Source organism: Diospyros lotus, chromosome 3 (assembly GCF_014633365.1).
Source record: "Diospyros lotus cultivar Yz01 chromosome 3, ASM1463336v1, whole genome shotgun sequence".
In the NCBI taxonomy this organism is placed as follows: Eukaryota; Viridiplantae; Streptophyta; class Magnoliopsida; order Ericales; family Ebenaceae; genus Diospyros; species Diospyros lotus.
In genome coordinates this window covers 4,765,024-4,783,405 of record NC_068340.1, presented here as the reverse complement: position 1 = coordinate 4,783,405, position 18,382 = coordinate 4,765,024, and the positions used below count along the sequence as shown (strand labels likewise).

The window sequence follows — 18,382 nt, the reverse complement described above, 5'->3', positions numbered from 1 at the left end:
TTGAACAAAATTAAAAGAGGTGCAGATAAGGGGAAATGGATGGATCTGATGGTGCGGCTAGCATTACAGGCCAAGTGGGATGAAAATGAATACAAGAAGAGAGTAGAATAAAATAAAAAGAATCACGCATCCGAGACTGGTGGGTCAATCCACATAGGTGGATCTATTTCTTTCACAGAGAGCCGAAGAAGGATGGTAATAAGTTTTTTTACTAATTAAATGTAAATTTTATAAATTTATATAATGGTTTATATTATTTTTTATTTATTTCATATATTTGTCATGTAGGCAAGGGAATTAGACTGCGAGCCCAATGAATTTGAGATTTTTAGGAGAAGCCACACTCGAAAGAATGATCAAGGACAAGAAGTGTAGATTGATAATAGATCAAAGGCCGTCGCAGTAATTGTATTTTGTACAATTTAATAAACATTACAATTTAATGATTTTTTTTAATTAGTTGACAACGTTAATATTTTAATTTATATATGAGGCATTCGAGAGATTAAGTGCAGAGGTATCTTCAGCATCAGCCGGTGGTAACGAGTCGTCATCTCCACCTACAATTGACGAACGTCAGATCTTTTATCAAGTTGTCTCTAGTAGGAACAAGAAGGGTCGTGTTTACGGTCTCGGCTCTCAAGATAGGCAGTCCTTCCCGGTTGGATCTGATAGCAGTTCCAGCGGTTCATATGGTTTATCGACGGAATTAGAACAAATGAGATTAAGGGTCACCCAGCTAAACGAGGAGTTACATTCTGCTCAAACCAAGGTCGTCGAGGTGAAAAATCAGCTGCAATCCACCAAGTCTCGGATGAATGCGGAGGTGACAGATGTGAGAAATGAGAATGTGCAGCTGTGTCAGTGACAACAACAGATGATGGCGTGGTAAGAGCAGATGAATAGACAAATGATAGCGTTACAACAACTTGGCCCGTCTTATCAGCAACCTGGACCGTCGATTCAACCAGGACTGAGTAATCAGTTTTTTTATGATGAGGAACAAAATAATGATGATTGTAATGATGATGATTGTAACTGAATATTTATGAATTAATTAGTTTGACTTACAAATTCAGTTTTGTTATGAATTTTGATATAAATTTAGTTTGATTTAATATGAATTTTGATTTTTTTTAAAATAATATATTTTTAATTTATAATAATTAATTAAAATAAATTGTTAATTATCATTAATTTCATTTATATAAATTTTCTTTTAAATAAATATAAAAGATAAAAAAATTCGAATAATAATTAAATATGATTTTTTTTATAAATATATTTTTATTTATTGTAAATTTTTAAAATTTTATTTTTAATTTACGTTAAAAATTTTATTTTTATTTTATCTATTAAAATTATTATAGAAAATAATTAAAAAATTGTTTTTTTAACATTTTAAATTTTTTTATTTATATAAATTATTAATAATTTTAATTTACGTTTAAATTTAAATAATTTAATTTTTTATTTTATATTTTTATTTTAAAAAAGTTGTTGAACAGCGACGGGCAACAACCCGTCACTGATCAGCGACGCGCCAATACCGTCGCTGATCAGTGACGCGCAACAGTCCCACCTGAATCCATCACAAAAATGTTTCGTCGCTAAAATTTAGCGACGCCAACTTTAGCGACGGATCATCCCCTGTCGCTAAAACTCTGATTTTTTGTAGTGTTGGACAACCAACTAAGCATTTTTTTTTTCGCCTGTGAGTCGATTCTTATCATAGCCATGGCCGACAACCTCTGGTCACTGCCAGGGCCAAGAGCTTCATGTTCGACGCCATGGCCGCCATTCAAGAAGCAAGCTGAACGATGAAGAAGATGAAAACAGTGGGAGAGAAAGATGAGGTGACTAACAGATGATGACAGAGACAAAGAAGAAAGTGACAACGACGCAAGGGGAAAGAAGATGATGGTGCTACCTTCACACACCTCAACTACACATGTAATTTATGCACGATATTGACTAGACAATGAGGTGCATGATGGGTTTAAAATTCACACTCAACGTGTAGTAGATTTCAAAATACAACTTAAATGACACAATAGGTAGGTCCCCTTTAAAGTTCAAGAACACAAGTGATTAACTATCGTTAGGTTATGTCATCTCCCTGACCATTCATGTATATACATATTGTAATGGACAAAATTGAGACGGCTAAAGACATATTTGTGATCCGATGGCTTTGAAATTTAAACAGAGGGTACCAAAGACGTCCTCATCAAGGAAGAATTGTCTTAGAAAGAAGGGCTCCCCTCCCTTCACGCCACAGAATGGATGTACCTCGTCCACTTCAACACACACACACTAGACACCTTACGTTGCAATCTTTATAATATCATCATATATACAAATATAATTCATACTTGTCACCACGCTTTAAACATTATATGAACTACTTTTACTATTCTCAAGCTGTATCAAAATACTCCATTTCATTAGATTTATGATGAAATATTAAAGATATTCCCTAAAATTAATCTGATTTCTCAGGAGAAATGAGAAGAGCCCTAAAGAGCCTGTCTCAGACAGACTGAATGATGGGCCATGGGCCTTAAGGCCCAATTGGAAGTCCAGACAATTCCCCGTTGCTGTTGGGCCTCGTATATATTCATTCATGGCCCTTTCATATTTGTCCTTTTGTGCTTATGGATACAAGCAAATTTGAAAAATAAAAATAATATACCTAAGTTATTTTGTAATTTTAATTGTGAAATGCATTATATTCTATTAATTTCTCCCATTAAACGATGACTTGACAAAATAAAATGCTGAGTTGGAGATTGTTGGCAATTGGTAGCTATCCAAGACCCTTTCTTCCACACACACACTTGCACACATGCCCATTTTCAAACCATCAAATCAACCACGACGAAAGGTTACTAAGGTGATAATCTTTCATATTTTTTTATGTTGACGATAATTGAAGTTAATTAAAAAAAATTAATTTCTCTTATTGTCAAATGATCTTTTTATTCTCGATGGTGATCGATGCAAACCCCACCCCCTATTAGTAGGAGTTTCTTATAAACAAAAGCCTTAATCGATGGGGTTTAGACTTTCAAAAGAAAAAAGAGAAAAGATACGACTCTAATATCATAGAATATCATATCTTCTTTCTCTTTAACTAGAAAATAAACAATAATGAGCTGTTAACACCTATTTAAGTTTTATTCTTTTCGCTCTCTCTTATCTCTTTGTATCTTTTGGCACCTCATCATCTAGTTAGTTTCCTTAGATACTAACTCAGAAACAAATTGAGAGATAATGTTAAATAAAAGGTCAATTGAGAGATAAAAGGTCAACAATCGATCAGAGGTCCAACTGGGTTTTGAAATAAATAATTAAATTAATAGAAATAAAGTATTGACTAAAATTTAATAAATAAAAAAAGATAACCCAATTAAATCGGCTAGTAATGTTATTTATTTGGCACATTTTTATTAAAAAATAAAAATATATTCATGTTTTCATTGTGAATTTTTATTTTTTCAATAAAAATGTGTCAAATAAACTAAAGATCCATCTTCATAAATAGCATTACTTCCAATTAGTTGGCCGACCAATTGCCAATTAGCCTTATTTGACCGAACCGACCCGATAAAGAGTAAGTTTTGGTCAAGAATGGTAGGAGGGAGAGGTTGGGGCTGAGGTTGAAAAGTAAAGATGAACTTGGCAGCTGCTATATATATTATACTGGAAGAAATCATGTTGCCTTCGGTACTAGGTATCTGTCATACTCTTACCACTGCTGCACACAACAGCTTGGCCTTTCGGTCAAATTAGGAGTTCCAATTTGGTAGGCCTCTCTAACTTATCGCGATGTTACACTCGTGATCCACGAATTTAGTAAGACTGAGAGATCAACTCGGCCTCGCTGTGCTGTGATGTTGAACCCAGCTATGGGGCCTCAGCAACCCAAATTGGGTCACCCCACACTGGAGTCGGGGCCCCAGTTGCAAGTGAAAGAAGATGCAGAAGCTGGAGAAGAAAGTTAGGTGGAGTGGTTTCACAAGTAGGCAATGTTATTACTAAAATTATATGAAATATGACAAATTAATATATAGTGGTTCTCTAATTCCTTATAATATATAAAAGGCTATGGAAGCATTGCTGAGATCAAATCAATGCACACGGCTTTGTTGCATCAACACATGGTTTTTCCAATAAATATTAAAGACATCGAAACTAACGGCTGTAACTAACATCCGATAACAAAACTAGATTAAGTTATGCGAACCCACCAGAATTTAAGGCAAATAAGGAAGTGCCAATAGAGGTAATGTTACAAATAAATGAATTCAAAATGGAAAAAAGAGGAAACCCAATTTCCTAATGCAGTGTATGAGCATGAGAGAAAGAATGTTATGCTAGCTGTTGCTATGTGTGTGTGTGTGTGTGTGTGTGTGTGTGTTGTGTGTATATATATAAATATATTCCCTGTGAATCTAACCTACCAAGCTCAAGCTCAAAGATCAGATTTACTTCATGTGGAAGCTTAACTGTGATGCAAAACCACAGAAGAATGATCCCAATTACATGACAACAACTGAGATGGCCCTCCTTGACAATTTTTGGAGGTATGAATAAGCAAACGCAGCATGTATTGCTGCTCCAGTGGGAAGTGCATCTTCGTCGATGGTGAAGTAAGGACTATGAACAGGATGAATCGATCCAGTTTTCTCGTTCCCTATCCCTAGAAAAAGGAAGGAACCGGGAACCTTTTCTAGGTAGAAAGCAAAGTCTTCGCTGCCCATGAAACTGGGGGCCAGCTTTGTGTTTTCTTCTCCAACAATCATACTTGAAATTTCTTTAACATGTTGACTTACTATTTCGTCGTTTACAGTTGGGGGAATGCTGGGATGTTCTCTCCCGTGGAAATCAATCTCAGCCGAGCATCGATGTACGGCTGCTTGGGCTTGTATGACCTGCCGGTGTAATGGTGCTGAGTTATATTTTGGTAAAGAATGACATAGCTGATTCAGATGGTAGAGATTTTCTAATTTGAAAGTTATGTTACCTCTGCTATTCTTTCTCTAAGGCCATCGAAGTTTTTCTTGCTGAATGCCCTAAATGTACCGGCTATTGTGGCCGAGTCTGGAATGATGTTAAATGCTGAACCTCCCTGAATCATTGCCACAGAAACCACCTGCGGAGTAACAGTTTTAGTTCCAGACATAATTAGTGAATTCATGTTCTGAAGGAAGGAGAAGATAGAATCAAATCAAATGACTGAAATTGTTAGATCAAACGCTAAAGGAAATGATCTGAAAGAGGAATGGTGGGTACCTGAGAATCCAAAGGATCAGTCTCCCTCGCAACAATGCTCTGCAAGCTAATCACTGATGTGGAAGCTGCCAAGATAGGATCGATGGAGTTCTGTGGGATTGCGGCGTGCCCACCTTTCCCTTTGATCTTCGCCTTGAAGCTGCCACATCCAGCTAGAAACTCTCCAGGCCGTGACGCAACAGTCCCAGCTGGGTACTTATGCACAACGTGCAACCCAAAAATGGCCTCCACATTTTCAAGTGCACCATCCAGGATCATGTCTTTCGCACCGTGGCCTCGTTCCTCGCCTGGTTGGAAGATTAGAACAACAGTTCCCTGCATTTGTAAACTTCAATTCAGTATCATTGCACAAGCAGATTGCTGTTGAATTAACAAAGTCATATTCTCAAACAGCTGTTGTACATGCAACTTGTCTTGGACTTGTTGCAGTATCTTTGCGGCTCCAAGGAGCATAGCAACATGAGCATCATGTCCACAGGCATGCATTTTCCCATCTATTCTGCTCTTGTGCTCCCACTCCACCATTTCCTACACCACACGGTCAATTTCCTTGGCTTTAGCAAAGTAATTCCAGCACATTAATTAAGAAAATATCAACTTAGGAAACCAATTTGAAGACAGTATGCTTTGAGTAATACGACAATATTGGCTTCACTTGAACTTGGTACAGGCTGAATTGAGTGCCAATTCTCATTCCCAGCGACTATGTGATAGCAGAAATTTTGGCTAAGAGGGTCCAAATTATGTACGAAAGAATCCTAGCAAAGATTTGTTCAAACAAAACTAAAAATTGACTACATGAACTTAATTTCACAGTACAACAACGTATTCTCAGCAAGTAAGATTATACCGCACGGGGACCCAGTGGGGGAACAAGGAAGAACTGAGGCTCATGAAACTCAAACCCCAAATCTCATGTTCACAAGCACTACCACTTACCTAATTGTATCTCACGTTCACAAGCACTACCACTTACCTAATTGTATCTCACCTTCACAAGCACTACCACTTACCTAATTGTATCTCACCTTCACAAGCACTACCGCTTACCTAATTGTCAAAAGACTCAAAAGTATCAAGCTAATATAAATATTTGTTTCTTAATCATTTACAAGTTTTACCCATTAAACCGTGCCTAGAGAATGATTACTTTTTCATATAAACTCTATGAGAACAAGAAGCAATTTAGAAAACCTTATGGTGATTTTCATTTTGTAAACTAAAGGAGGAATGATTTATTAAAGGTACCTTTTCCTTTTGCACTATTTTTATCACCTAAATTGTTATTTCTTCTTCATCGAAATAGGAAAAATACCAAGCTCTTCCCCCTTCGCTCCGGGTGGTTTCCAATTTACTTGGAATGATTGTTCTTCAAACTCAAAATTTCCCAATATTTGTCTCAAAGACTAAATTTCACATCGTTATAGCTAATCAAAATAATTTTCATAAAAAAAAATCATATTTTTCTCCGAACTGAACGCCAATACCACAGGACTCAAACTTTGTTGCGAGTGATTTCTGTAACAAAATTACGACAAAAGTCAAGAAATCGGAACTGACCTGAATAGGCAAAGCATCCATATCAGCCCTGAGAGCAACAAAGGGTGGAGCACCGGAGCCAATGGTGGCGACGACGCCAGTCTCCGCCACCGGCCACCGGTACGCAATCCCCATCCTGTCAAGCTCCCGCCGGATGACGGCGCTCGTCGCAAATTCCTCGAAAGCAAGCTCCGGGTTCCGGTGGATTTCCCTCCTCAAGCCCTTCATCCAGTTCGCGGTGCCGGGTTCCCTGGCCAGCCTCACCATTTCCTCCGCGAACGAAGCATTCGACTGCTGAGAATGGCCGACGGAGTAGCAGACAGGGAAGAGAGCAGCGGCCGCGGCGAGGAAGAAGATGAGCCGGCGAATCTCCATTTTTTCGTGGGCAATGAATGCTTGGAAGATTGATGATTGGCTTTTCTTCTGTAAAACCAGAGCCTGGCTTCAATGGGTTTTATATTATAATATTATACAATTCAATTCAAGGTGGGGAAGATGGAGAGAGAAAAGTGTGGGTATATATCGGGTACGATATCGAATACTAGTGGGGGTGACATTAAGCACGTGATGAAATATGATTTCACGTGTGGCGTGTGTGGTGCACACACAAACTCTACCATTGAACAATGAATGGTCCATGCCCAACCACCATCCACATATACATATATATATATATATGCATTCATATCTCATCATACCAACCCAAGTTTCATAAATAAATATGCCCAAGTTACATGTTAGTGGCTCGGGAATGATAAATTAAAATTTGTATCAATAGGTCATAAGTTTAATTCTTTATCATGTGTAGTGAGACAAAGTCTCCACTTGTAATTTATCTCTTTTACTAAAATTGAGAACACGAGCGACAAAAAATTACCCAAAAACAATAATCTTAAGTTTCATAAATAAATATAATTTATTTTGCTAGACCAAGATATGTACGTGTGTATGTAGATATTCTCACCATAATAACTTCAAATCGTAATCTTATTATTTCTGTCAGATAATAATTATGTCGTTCGATACTAACGACACTAAATTAGTGTCGGACAACAAATTTTTAAAAAAAAAAAATCAACCTTTCCACGTTCCAAATGACAAATGGAGTGGAAGAAAAGTCTTATTAAGGGGGTAAAGGCGTCTGGGCATGCGATTGTTTGGATAAGTGGGAGGGCAATGGGCATTCCAAGTCAAATCTTGCTTGGGGGTTTATTGTAATCTTGAATTTCGTCACTTCACTGGATTGGTTTTCCAAACGCGGCTCTGTGGTCAAAACGTTTTTATTTTTATTTTTATATTTTTACTTTTGATTTGTATTAGTCAATACTCACGTGATTTTTATGTCAAATTTTTTATTTTTATTTATTTATTTGGAAATCAAATCTTTCTAGCCGGTCAATGAGTGTAAATTTGATTTCTGATAGCTGTTACATTTTACACGAGACAAATAATAGAAAAAGCTGCCGTCCAATGCTAGGCTTTGACAAGATTGCCCTTCAACATGTGCCCATGGTTTATATTTAATTTAATTTTTTATTATTATTTTTATATTAAAAATATTGTTTTTAATACAATGACCCTACAAGTAATTCCAGCCAAATAAAAAATTTTGGGATGTTACATTGGCACTCGACAAAATCACCCACGCTCGTCGTGTCATCCAAGACTAAAATATCACATATTAATAGAAGATATTAAATATTTTTTCTATTTTATATACTTAGATAATATTTATTAATGAAGATATAGATGGAAAAAGATAAAACATAAAAAATATTTCATATTTTTATCATTTCTAATATATTTGTTAAACTTATCTGATGGCTTTTAAAAAAGAAGTTACATAATTTTTTATTTGGTATTTTTTATATATATTTATTTTTTCCTTCCTAAATAACCATATCTTGAAATTTACATATAAGAAAAAATGACATATATGTCATTCAATGCATTTCAAAAAATTTAACAAACAGTTTGATAAAAATTTTACAATACTTTCCAGTTTTATATTGATCTTTTCATATCTTAGTTCGAAAAGTATCATAACTTTATCTTGATACAAATTTATCTTATTTATTTTAACACATGTTATCTTAAAGCACATAATAAAAAAAAAGAGCAACAGTTAAGTTGAAAATTGTGGTTTAAAGTCATAGATAAGATAGCAAAATTAAGGGCATACATATTTAAATAGTAATTGTTAATCAAAATATAGACCGAAAAAGATAAGATATGAAAAATATTTCATATTTTTATCATTTCTAATGTGTTTGTTAAACTTAACTAGAAACTTTTAAAAAAAAAAGTTACGTGACTTCTTATTCAACATTTTTTTATGTTTATCTTTCTCCCTTTAAATAAGTATATCTTGAACTTTACAGATAAAAAAAATGACATATATGTTATTCAATGTATTCTAAAAAGTTTAACAAACAGTTTAATAAAAATTTTGTAATATTTCTCAGTCTTATATTGATCATTTTATATCTTAGTTCGAAAAACATCTCAACCTTATCTTGATATAAATTTATCTTACTCATTTTAACAAACGCTATCTTAAAACACATAATAATAATAATAATAATAAAAGACAACACTTGAAAAAAGTTGAAAAATATGGTTTAAAGTCATAGATAAATAGCAAAATTAAGGGCATACATACTTTATGTTCTTTCTTTCCATTTAAAGTCAATTGTCTAATATGGTGAAACAAAGACTAATGTCGTCTCGATTGGGATCCCATCCCCATCTACCATCACTTTGATTGATAGAGTTATTTGTCTAAAAATAGATAAATTCTTATTTATCTGAATATTATCTGATTGTTCTATTTTATATTATCTAGGTTCTATTATTATCTGAGATAAATTCAACTCAACATCTTGAGATTTATCGAAATTATAAAAAGTACTTTTGACATTTTAAAAAGTTATAATGAGTAGTTCTAAAATTCAATGTTGTATTGCAATTTTTTTTCTGCCATTCGTTAACTCTTATTAAATATTATAAAATGACTCAAATATCTTTATATTTAAAAATTTTTTCTCTTGTTTTCGTCATTTTTGTTTCCGTCTCTTCTTAAGTCTCTCATCTGTTTTTATTTTTCTTTTTTTGTCTCTACTAATAATAGTGTTGATTATATTAACAATCATTTCAGATTTAGAACGTTCTAAATAGCGAAGACAATGACAACAGTCAATCTCTTTTTTTTTTTTCTTCTTTTGTGATGAATATGGGTTCATCTATAATACACTTGAGCGATCAAGTTCATTCGTAATGAACTCAAATTTGGCTTGAATTCATTATCATCATTATTTCTCTCTCTTTTTCTACGATCAATTTGGATTGTTTATGGATTAACTTAGTTGTTTGTTATTTTTTTTATTTTTAATTTTATTTTTTAAATCAAACCAAATATAAAGAGTAAAATAATCTTTTAGTCTTTCTGACCTAACAGCAAGGATATGTAGTCATTTGAGTTGATGTGGGAGGTTTACCCACCTATTATGTTATAGGGCTCAGCTAGTTTTGTTATCAACAAATTCTTTTAACATTAAATTTACCTATATTTATTGATAATATTACATAAAAATAATATTATTTATTTATTTGGAAATCAAATCTTTCTAGCCAGTCAATGAGTGTAAATTTGATTTCTGATAGCTGTTACATTTTACACGAGACAAATAATAGAAAAAGCTGCCGTCCAATGCTAGGCTTTGACAAGATTGCCCTTCAACATGTGCCCATGGTTTATATTTAATTTAATTTTTTATTATTATTATTTTTATATTAAAAATATTATTTTTAATTCAATGACCCAACAAGTAATTCCTTTTGAATAAAAATTTTTGGAGTGTTACATTTGCACTCGACAAAATCACCCATCGCTTGTCGTGTCATCCAAGACTAAAATGTCACATATTAATAGAAGATATTAAATATTTTTTCTATTTTATTTACTTAGATTATGTTTATTAATCAAGATATAGATCGAAAAAGATAAAATATAAAAAATATTTCATACTTTTATCATTTCTAATATGTTTGTTAAACTTATTTGATGGCTTTTAGAAAAGAAGTTATGTAATTTTTTATTTAGTATTTTTTATATATATTTATTTTTTTTCTAAATAAGCATATTTTGAACTTTATATATAAAAAAAAATGACATATATGTCATTCAATGTATTTCAAAAAATTTAGTAAATAATTTGATAAAAAATTTACAATACTTTCTAATTTTATATTAATCTTTTCATATCTTAATTCGAAAAGTATCATAACCTTATCTTGATACAAATTTATCTTACTTATTTTAACACACGTTATCTTAAAACACATAATAAAAAAAAATGAGCAACAGTTAAGTTGAAAAATGTGATTTAAAGTCATAGATAAGATGGCAAAATTAAGGGCATACATATTTAAATAGTATTTGTTTGTAATATCCTATATCGAGTGATAAGAAGAATCGGAACAACTTACTCTGATTGGTCTATGCGGACTTCCCAAGGGTTACCCATCCTTGGATTTCCCCGGGTCAAGTACGCTTAACTCTGGAGTTCTTTGCCTGCATTCAACCCAAAAGGTATCCAGCTGGTATTGTTTCCTTCCTTACTTATCCTCAATATATACTATCATCTTCTAGGCTCCCGGGGTATTACATTCTCCATTCTTAAGCACATGACGTGCTCATCATGCGACCTTATAACTAGTCCCAAACCTTCTCCCCTTTGGAGGCTGCCATCCTAGAAGCCTGCCAGGAGCCGCTCCTTGATTAGGCCTCACGCCTCGGTGACACTCCCCGCCCTTATTGGACTGCCTTCTCTAAGGGTCGGCTCTGATACCACATGTAACATCCCGTATCGAGCGATAAGAAGGACCGGAACAACTTATCCTGATGGGTCTACGCGAACTTCCAATGGGGTTACCCATCCTTAGATTTTCCCAGGTCAAGCACGCTTAACTCTGGAGTTTTTTGCCTACATTCAGTCCAAAAGGTATCTAGCTGGTGTTGTTTCATTCCTTACTTATCCTCGATATATACTATCCTCTTCTGGGCTCCTGGGGTATTACATGGTTAATCAAAATATAGACCAAAAAAGATAAGATATGAAAAATATTTCATATTTTTATCATTTTTAATGTATTTGTTAAACTTATCTAGTGACTTTTAGAAAAAAAGTTACGTGACTTCTTATTCAGCATTTTTTTATGTTTATCTTTCCCCCTTTAAATAAGTATATCTTGAACTTTACAGATAAAAAAATGACATATATGTCATTCAATGCATTCTAAAAAATTTAACAAACAGTTTAATAAAAATTTTGTAATACTTCTCAGTCTTATATTAATCATTTCATATCTTGATTCGAAAAATATCTCAACCTTATCTTAATATAAATTTATCTTACTCATTTTAACAAACACGATCTTAAAACACATAATAATAATAATAAAAGACAACACTCGAAAAAAAGTTGAAAATTGTGGTTTAAGGTCATAAGATAGCAAAATTAAGGGCATACATACTTTATGTTCTTTCTTTCCAATTAAAGTCAATTGTCTAATATGGTGAAACAAAGACTAATGTCGTCTTGATTGGGATCCCATCCCATCCCCATCTACCATCACTTTGATTGATAGAGTTATTTGTCTAAAAATGAATAAATTCTTATTTATCTATCTGAATATTAACTGATTGTTCTATTCTATCTTATCTAGGTTCCATTATTGTATGAAATAAATTCAACTCAACATCTTGAGATTTATCGAAATTATAAAAAGTACTTTTGACATTTTAAAAAGTTACAATGAGTAGTTCTAAAATTCAATGTTGTATTGCAATTTTTCTTCTGCCATTAGTTAACTCTCATTAAATATTATAAAATTGACTCAAATATCTTTACATTTAAAGATTTTTTCTCTTGTTTTCGTCATTTTTATTTCCGTCACTTCTTAAATCTCTCATATGTTTTTACTTTTCTTTTTCTGTCTCTACTAATAATAGAGTGTTGATTATATTAACAATCGTTTCAGATTTAGAACGTTCTAAATAGCGAAGACGATTACAACAGTCAATCTCTTTTTTTTTTTCTTCTTTTGTGATGAATATGGGTTCATCTATAATAAATCCGGGCGATCAAATTCATTCGTAATGAACTCAAATTTGGCTTGAATTCATTATCATCATTATTCTCTCTCTTTTTTTACGATTAATTTGGATTGTTTATGGATTAACTTAGTTGTTTGTTATTTTTTTTATTTTTACTTTTATTTTTTAAATCAAACCAAATATAAAGAGTAAAATAATCTTTTAGTCTTTTTGACTTAACAGCAAGGATATATAGTCATTTGAGTTGATGTGGGAGGTTTACCCACCTATTATGTCATAGGGCTCAGCTAGTTTTGTTATCAACAAATTCTTTTAACATTAAATTTACCTATATTTATTGATAATATTACATAAAAATAATTTTATTTCATCATAATAATATAATCAAGTCTTAATTATATTTGTTAGAATTTCACAATTTACAATTTAAAATTATATTACTTTATGTTGTTACCACAATAAATTTATAAAGTGAAAAATGATAAAACATCGTCGTCAAGCTTTTTGAGACTATTGTACTATTGTTATTTGAGATAGTTGCCACTTAAGACTGTCATGTGTCGCCACTCGAGACTTTTTTCGTCTCAAGACCTGATGTCGTCTTGAGACCTTCGTCCCGAAACCTATTGTCATTCTAAGACCCTCATCCTGAGACTGCTGAGATCTTCGTCCTAAGACCTGATGTTGCCCAATATTGCAAGTAGTGTTCTAAAATATGTTAGGCGCTAGTCGGGCGCCAAACTGGGTCCTGACGAGGCGAAGTCTAGAAAAATTGTTATTTTCAATACATAAGCTTGCATTATTTTGTAACATTTGTTGCTTCCTTGTATTATTTTATTCTTTCATCTAATAGTAAATCACATACAAATTAAATTATTGTATTAGCAATAATTTGACCCAAGTACTGTATTTTTCTTGACTTTTTTTTCCCACAAATTTCTTCCAAGTTTCCTAGTTGTTGCCCATTCAACATGTGCTTTTTGACCACTACTTTGGTGTTTGGTCTCTCTCTCTCTCTCTCTCCCCCTCCCCTAAATTTCTCTCGCCTTCTAAACGAGTTCTATACTTCCATCTACTTCAGAAATTTTTCTCTCATAAATTTCTCCAATAGATCCATTCTTCTTTGCTTCATCTGTTCAATGACTACTACTACAAAAGGCAAAGAGCCCACCTCTTCCTTTTTCGCTTCTCAAAGCAGCAACAATTATGGCGTGTTCTTGAGCTTCAGAGGCAAGGACACTTCATCCATCATCTCTACACAACTCTTACAAATCACAGCGCCCGGACCATGCGCGACACCTAGGTAGGTAGGCGGCCCAGGCCACGCTCGACCCAGGCAGCTAGGTGCCGCCTAAGCCCCAATCGGGTTGGATTAATTGGCTTGGCGCCTAGGGTGCTAGTTAGGGCTTAATTGCGGCGGCCAATGGCCTCCTAATGCCTAGACGGGTGCCTTGGCCGCGTTTTAGAACACTGATTACAAGAGAGAGAAAAATTAGAGAGCACGGGAACAAATACTCCGATATTTAAATCAAACACTGAGAATATTGAAAATTGCATAGCAAAGTTTCCACCAAGATCAGAGACGTACCTTTTTTTAGAATGAATGTCTACTTATTTATAAAGAAGAATGGGACAATCTTAAATCTCCTTAGTTTGAGATTTTTTTATTGATGGTGTTTATTCTAATATTTTAATATATTATCAGAATTAGAATTTTTAGTAGATAATATTTTTTCCTTTTGTTCTAAGGTTTTATTAGGATTCTAAAGCATAATGTCTATCTTTTTTATGGGACCTTCGAGAGGATTTATAGATATCAAAGTTATCCAATTTGTGCGTTGTGTGAGACCCCCAATTAAGGAGAAATCTACACTTTTTTAGTCCAAAATACTATTTTAAGCTTTTTTGAGCTTTGACATAACAAAACATATAATATTCAATTAAATCAATTCGAATTTATAGGAGAATCGAAAATTGGAAAGAACATAAAGATTATAGATAAATTTGAAGTGAATTTGTCCATTCTTTTCCAATTAAAATTTAGAAAAATCTAAACTTCATTCATCTTCTAATGATATTTATACTTTATGTATGTTTAAAGACCTTAAGAATTAATAAAAAAAAATAAATGATGAAGCTATTGAAGGTAAAAAAAAATAAATACTTAATAAGAAGAAGAAAGAAGATAAAGAAAATTAAGATAAGAACAACTAAATAAGAGAATACGAATGATAATAGTGGATAAAGAGATGACGATAACTTTTATAGGAGAATAATTAGTTAGAACTTAAAAAATGTCGATCTATATGATTGATATGCTTTTGTTTAGTATTTAAAGATATATTTTAGAACATTAGATATTTGATTTCATACTAATTAATTTTTTTTGAGTAACATGAGATTTATGTTTGAATTTTATATATTTATCAATTTATATTCAATCTTACAATTCGATTCTCAATTAACAAAATGAAAAAAGGCTTCATGATTCAAATATCATTTTAATAACAATGGCTCTAAACAAAAACATAAGAGTTAGATATGATGGGATTCATAACTTAAAGAAATTCGTAGAGTTGGATAATATTCAAATGTTTTCATAAACTCAATAATACTCTATTAGATTTTCGTAACAATACGACCAATTTATTCATCTATTAATCCAAACAAAAATAAAAAATATCAAAGATCTAAAGAGGAGACTTGTAAAACTCTAAATTTATCATTATTATTATCCGGTGCTTAGTTAAAACCTCAAATGACACACCCATAAATTATAAAAAATAATGATAATACGTAGCACGGTTGGTTCTTAGATAACAGATTGCACTCAATGGTGTAGGTTCGAGTCATGAGAGTCGCAGTGTAGGAGTTTTACCTCTTGTGGAGATGGTTCATTGTGGGCACCATACACTGTGTCTCTTACTTGGTGCGCCATCATGTATCGTGATTAATCCCTCCCACATGCGTGAAACAGTGTGTGAGGGGCCCTTAAGGTGAGAAATTTCACCTTTTTTGCACCCAAAGAATGATAATATTGAGAAATAGTTAAAAGATAGAGTAACGTTAGGAATCATGATTGATGACGATTGTGTCGTATCTTTATCGAAAGAGATGATAGATAGAAAAAATAATAACACATGATTTTTTTAATCTCCTCTAATGAGAAAGCATCACATGATAAGATAATAACATTATCTTTTGAAAATGTGCATTTTTCAATAATCAATAGTTAATAGTGATCTAAAAAGAACGGCGCAAATTGGATGCGTGGTTGGGTGGGCGTGAAGGCGCAGCGTGGTAAAGCTTAAAGGATAAGGCAGCGTGCAGCCGAAAGACAAAGAGATGAGCTGCCAATGTATTTCGTTGGTTTTAGGCCGAATCAAACCAACGAAATACATTGGATGGAAAAATGATATTTTTTATTAGGATAGAGAACAAAAACGTGAGAGAGATGATATTTTTTGAAAAAGTAAGAAAGGAAGATGTGGAAAAGATACGTAAATAAAAAAATATAATTTTTTTTGTAAATATAATTTTTTAATATAAAAATTATAAAAATAATTATTTAATTTAAAAATAGTGATAAATTTCATAATAAATTTAAACAAATATAAATATAAGTTCTCTCCTCCTTTCATAAAACATGACTTATAGATTAAAAATAAATAATAAATTAAAAAAATAATTAAATATAACATAATTTATAAAGATTCATCTATTTCATTATTCTCTTGAAATGATCGTCTTTACGCGATCCTCCGCCACTAGTGCCCTCGATTTTAATAAATGAGGTAAATTACAAGGTGTGAGAGTTTGTTTCACTGCACAAAATGAGAATCGAACTCACGATCTATCTGTACAAACTCAACACATCGCTTGCCCGACTGACTTGACCTATACCTTGAGGGCATATATTTCATTATTCTCTTTTATCTATGGTCTCGTTGATATTTTCATCAAAGAGTATGGTCTCCAATTTTAGTTCAATTTAAACTTAAAAATTATGAGTGTGAAATGAAATTATTCTCTTTTCTGAATGAAAACTCGTTTTTGATATATTTTTTAATATTATGAATCATTGTTTCTAAAATTACGATGTAGAAAAGTTTTTTTAGTATTTTTTAATATTTTAATACAAAAAACGTTTTAAAAAATTAAAACAACACTCTCGAGATATTTTCGTACATGATATCTACAAATCTTCAATGATATTTGAAATAATAATAATAATAATAAATATTAAATAAGGTATGAAACATCTTTATGGAATTAAAAATGCCGCTGTCACGCCCTTTCTCTTTCGCTTTCGCTCGTACACACGCAAACAAACAGACACTCATCACGTGTTGCGCATTTCACACATTCGAAACATTGTGCTACTGCTGCTGGTACATGGCCATTCGTCTTTTCATGGCAAATGCCCAAAACAACCCCCCGTTTGATTGCTGCACCGTCGATTTTGATCCACGTGATGAGGGGGTAAGATGGGGATTCCGTACGCCGTTGGCCCGACTGCTTGCCTGAAACCAAATCTCACTCGCTTTTACAGAATCTCTCCTGTTCTTCGTATTCACGGTAAAAAGTAAAGGTGGATTTACAAATCAAACTTCTCGTACGTTACTGTATTGTGGGTGCATTCACACCAAACTTTGTACAATTTTGAGCATCTTTTTTTATAATTTAAAAATTGAGAAAACTCTAATGCACAATTAGAACGTGCACTAACAAGGGATGCTTGACACGAGCAATAGAATAATTTTTTAGTACACATCGTCATCTTTATTGAGAATCATTATATTTTCTTTATAAATTGTAGATCAGACTCATATAGGTAAGCAGACCAAATCACGTTAGTCGGAGTTAAAAATTTTAAGTTTGTTGATTTAAATTGTACTCATAGCTTTTTATTTTATTATTTTTTAAAAAATCTACATCAACCATCTTTTGATTTTCATAATTCTGCATCAATTTTCTTTGAGAAATGCCATTTGTACAGAATAAGTTTTACAGAAATTTTACAAAATGAGTCGAAATGACCAATTTGACCCTCTAATTAATGACCCAATGAACACTGTTGGTCTCTATCTCTCTTTCACTCTCCTTTTCCTTCTCGTAGGCAGTGTCAGCCCTATTCGCCTACCCAATAAAACCCTAACACAACACAATTTTCTCTGTCTCTTCCCCTCTCGCAAACAGTGTCGACCCCATCCACCACCATTTCTCTTTTTGTGTCGCACTCACGATCGCCGGCCCATTCTCCGGAGACGACTGGTGACGCAATCGACTATCTCCCTCTTTTCCTCTCACAGACACCATCGCTCTTTCTCTCTCGCTCGCTCTCACAACCGTCGGCCCTCCATCCGACCACCCATCTCACAACTATCACTCTTTCTCTCTCGCTCTAACAACCGTCGCCGCCTGGCC

At 33.1% G+C, this 18,382-nt stretch overlaps 1 protein-coding gene across 1 annotated transcript; it reads right to left on the bottom strand.

Annotated features, from left to right (window-relative positions):
• Window positions 1-4,234: 4,234 nt before the first annotated feature.
• On the bottom strand, window positions 4,235-7,340 carry LOC127798462 (IAA-amino acid hydrolase ILR1-like 1). Its single transcript, XM_052332041.1, has 5 exons — window positions 6,859-7,340; window positions 5,701-5,826; window positions 5,299-5,613; window positions 5,030-5,158; window positions 4,235-4,937 (listed from the first exon to the last, which is right to left on the bottom strand). Exons 1-5 carry the CDS (start codon window positions 7,210-7,212, stop codon window positions 4,545-4,547), a joined length of 1,317 nt encoding a protein of 438 aa, XP_052188001.1. The 5' UTR covers window positions 7,213-7,340; the 3' UTR covers window positions 4,235-4,544.
• Between the last annotated feature and the right edge of the window lie 11,042 nt (window positions 7,341-18,382).

Excerpts from the sequence above, each read along its gene's own strand:
- LOC127798462 (XM_052332041.1), bottom strand. The coding sequence starts at position 7,212 with ATGGAGATTCGCCGGCTCATCTTCTTCCTCGCCGCGGCCGCTGCTCTC. Across the intron at positions 5,827-6,858 it reads TGGATGCTTTGCCTATTCAG|GAAATGGTGGAGTGGGAGCA; the intron begins GTCAGTTCCGAT and ends CGTGTGGTGTAG. Across the intron at positions 5,614-5,700 it reads AAGTCCAAGACAAGTTGCAT|GGAACTGTTGTTCTAATCTT; the intron begins GTACAACAGCTG and ends TTACAAATGCAG.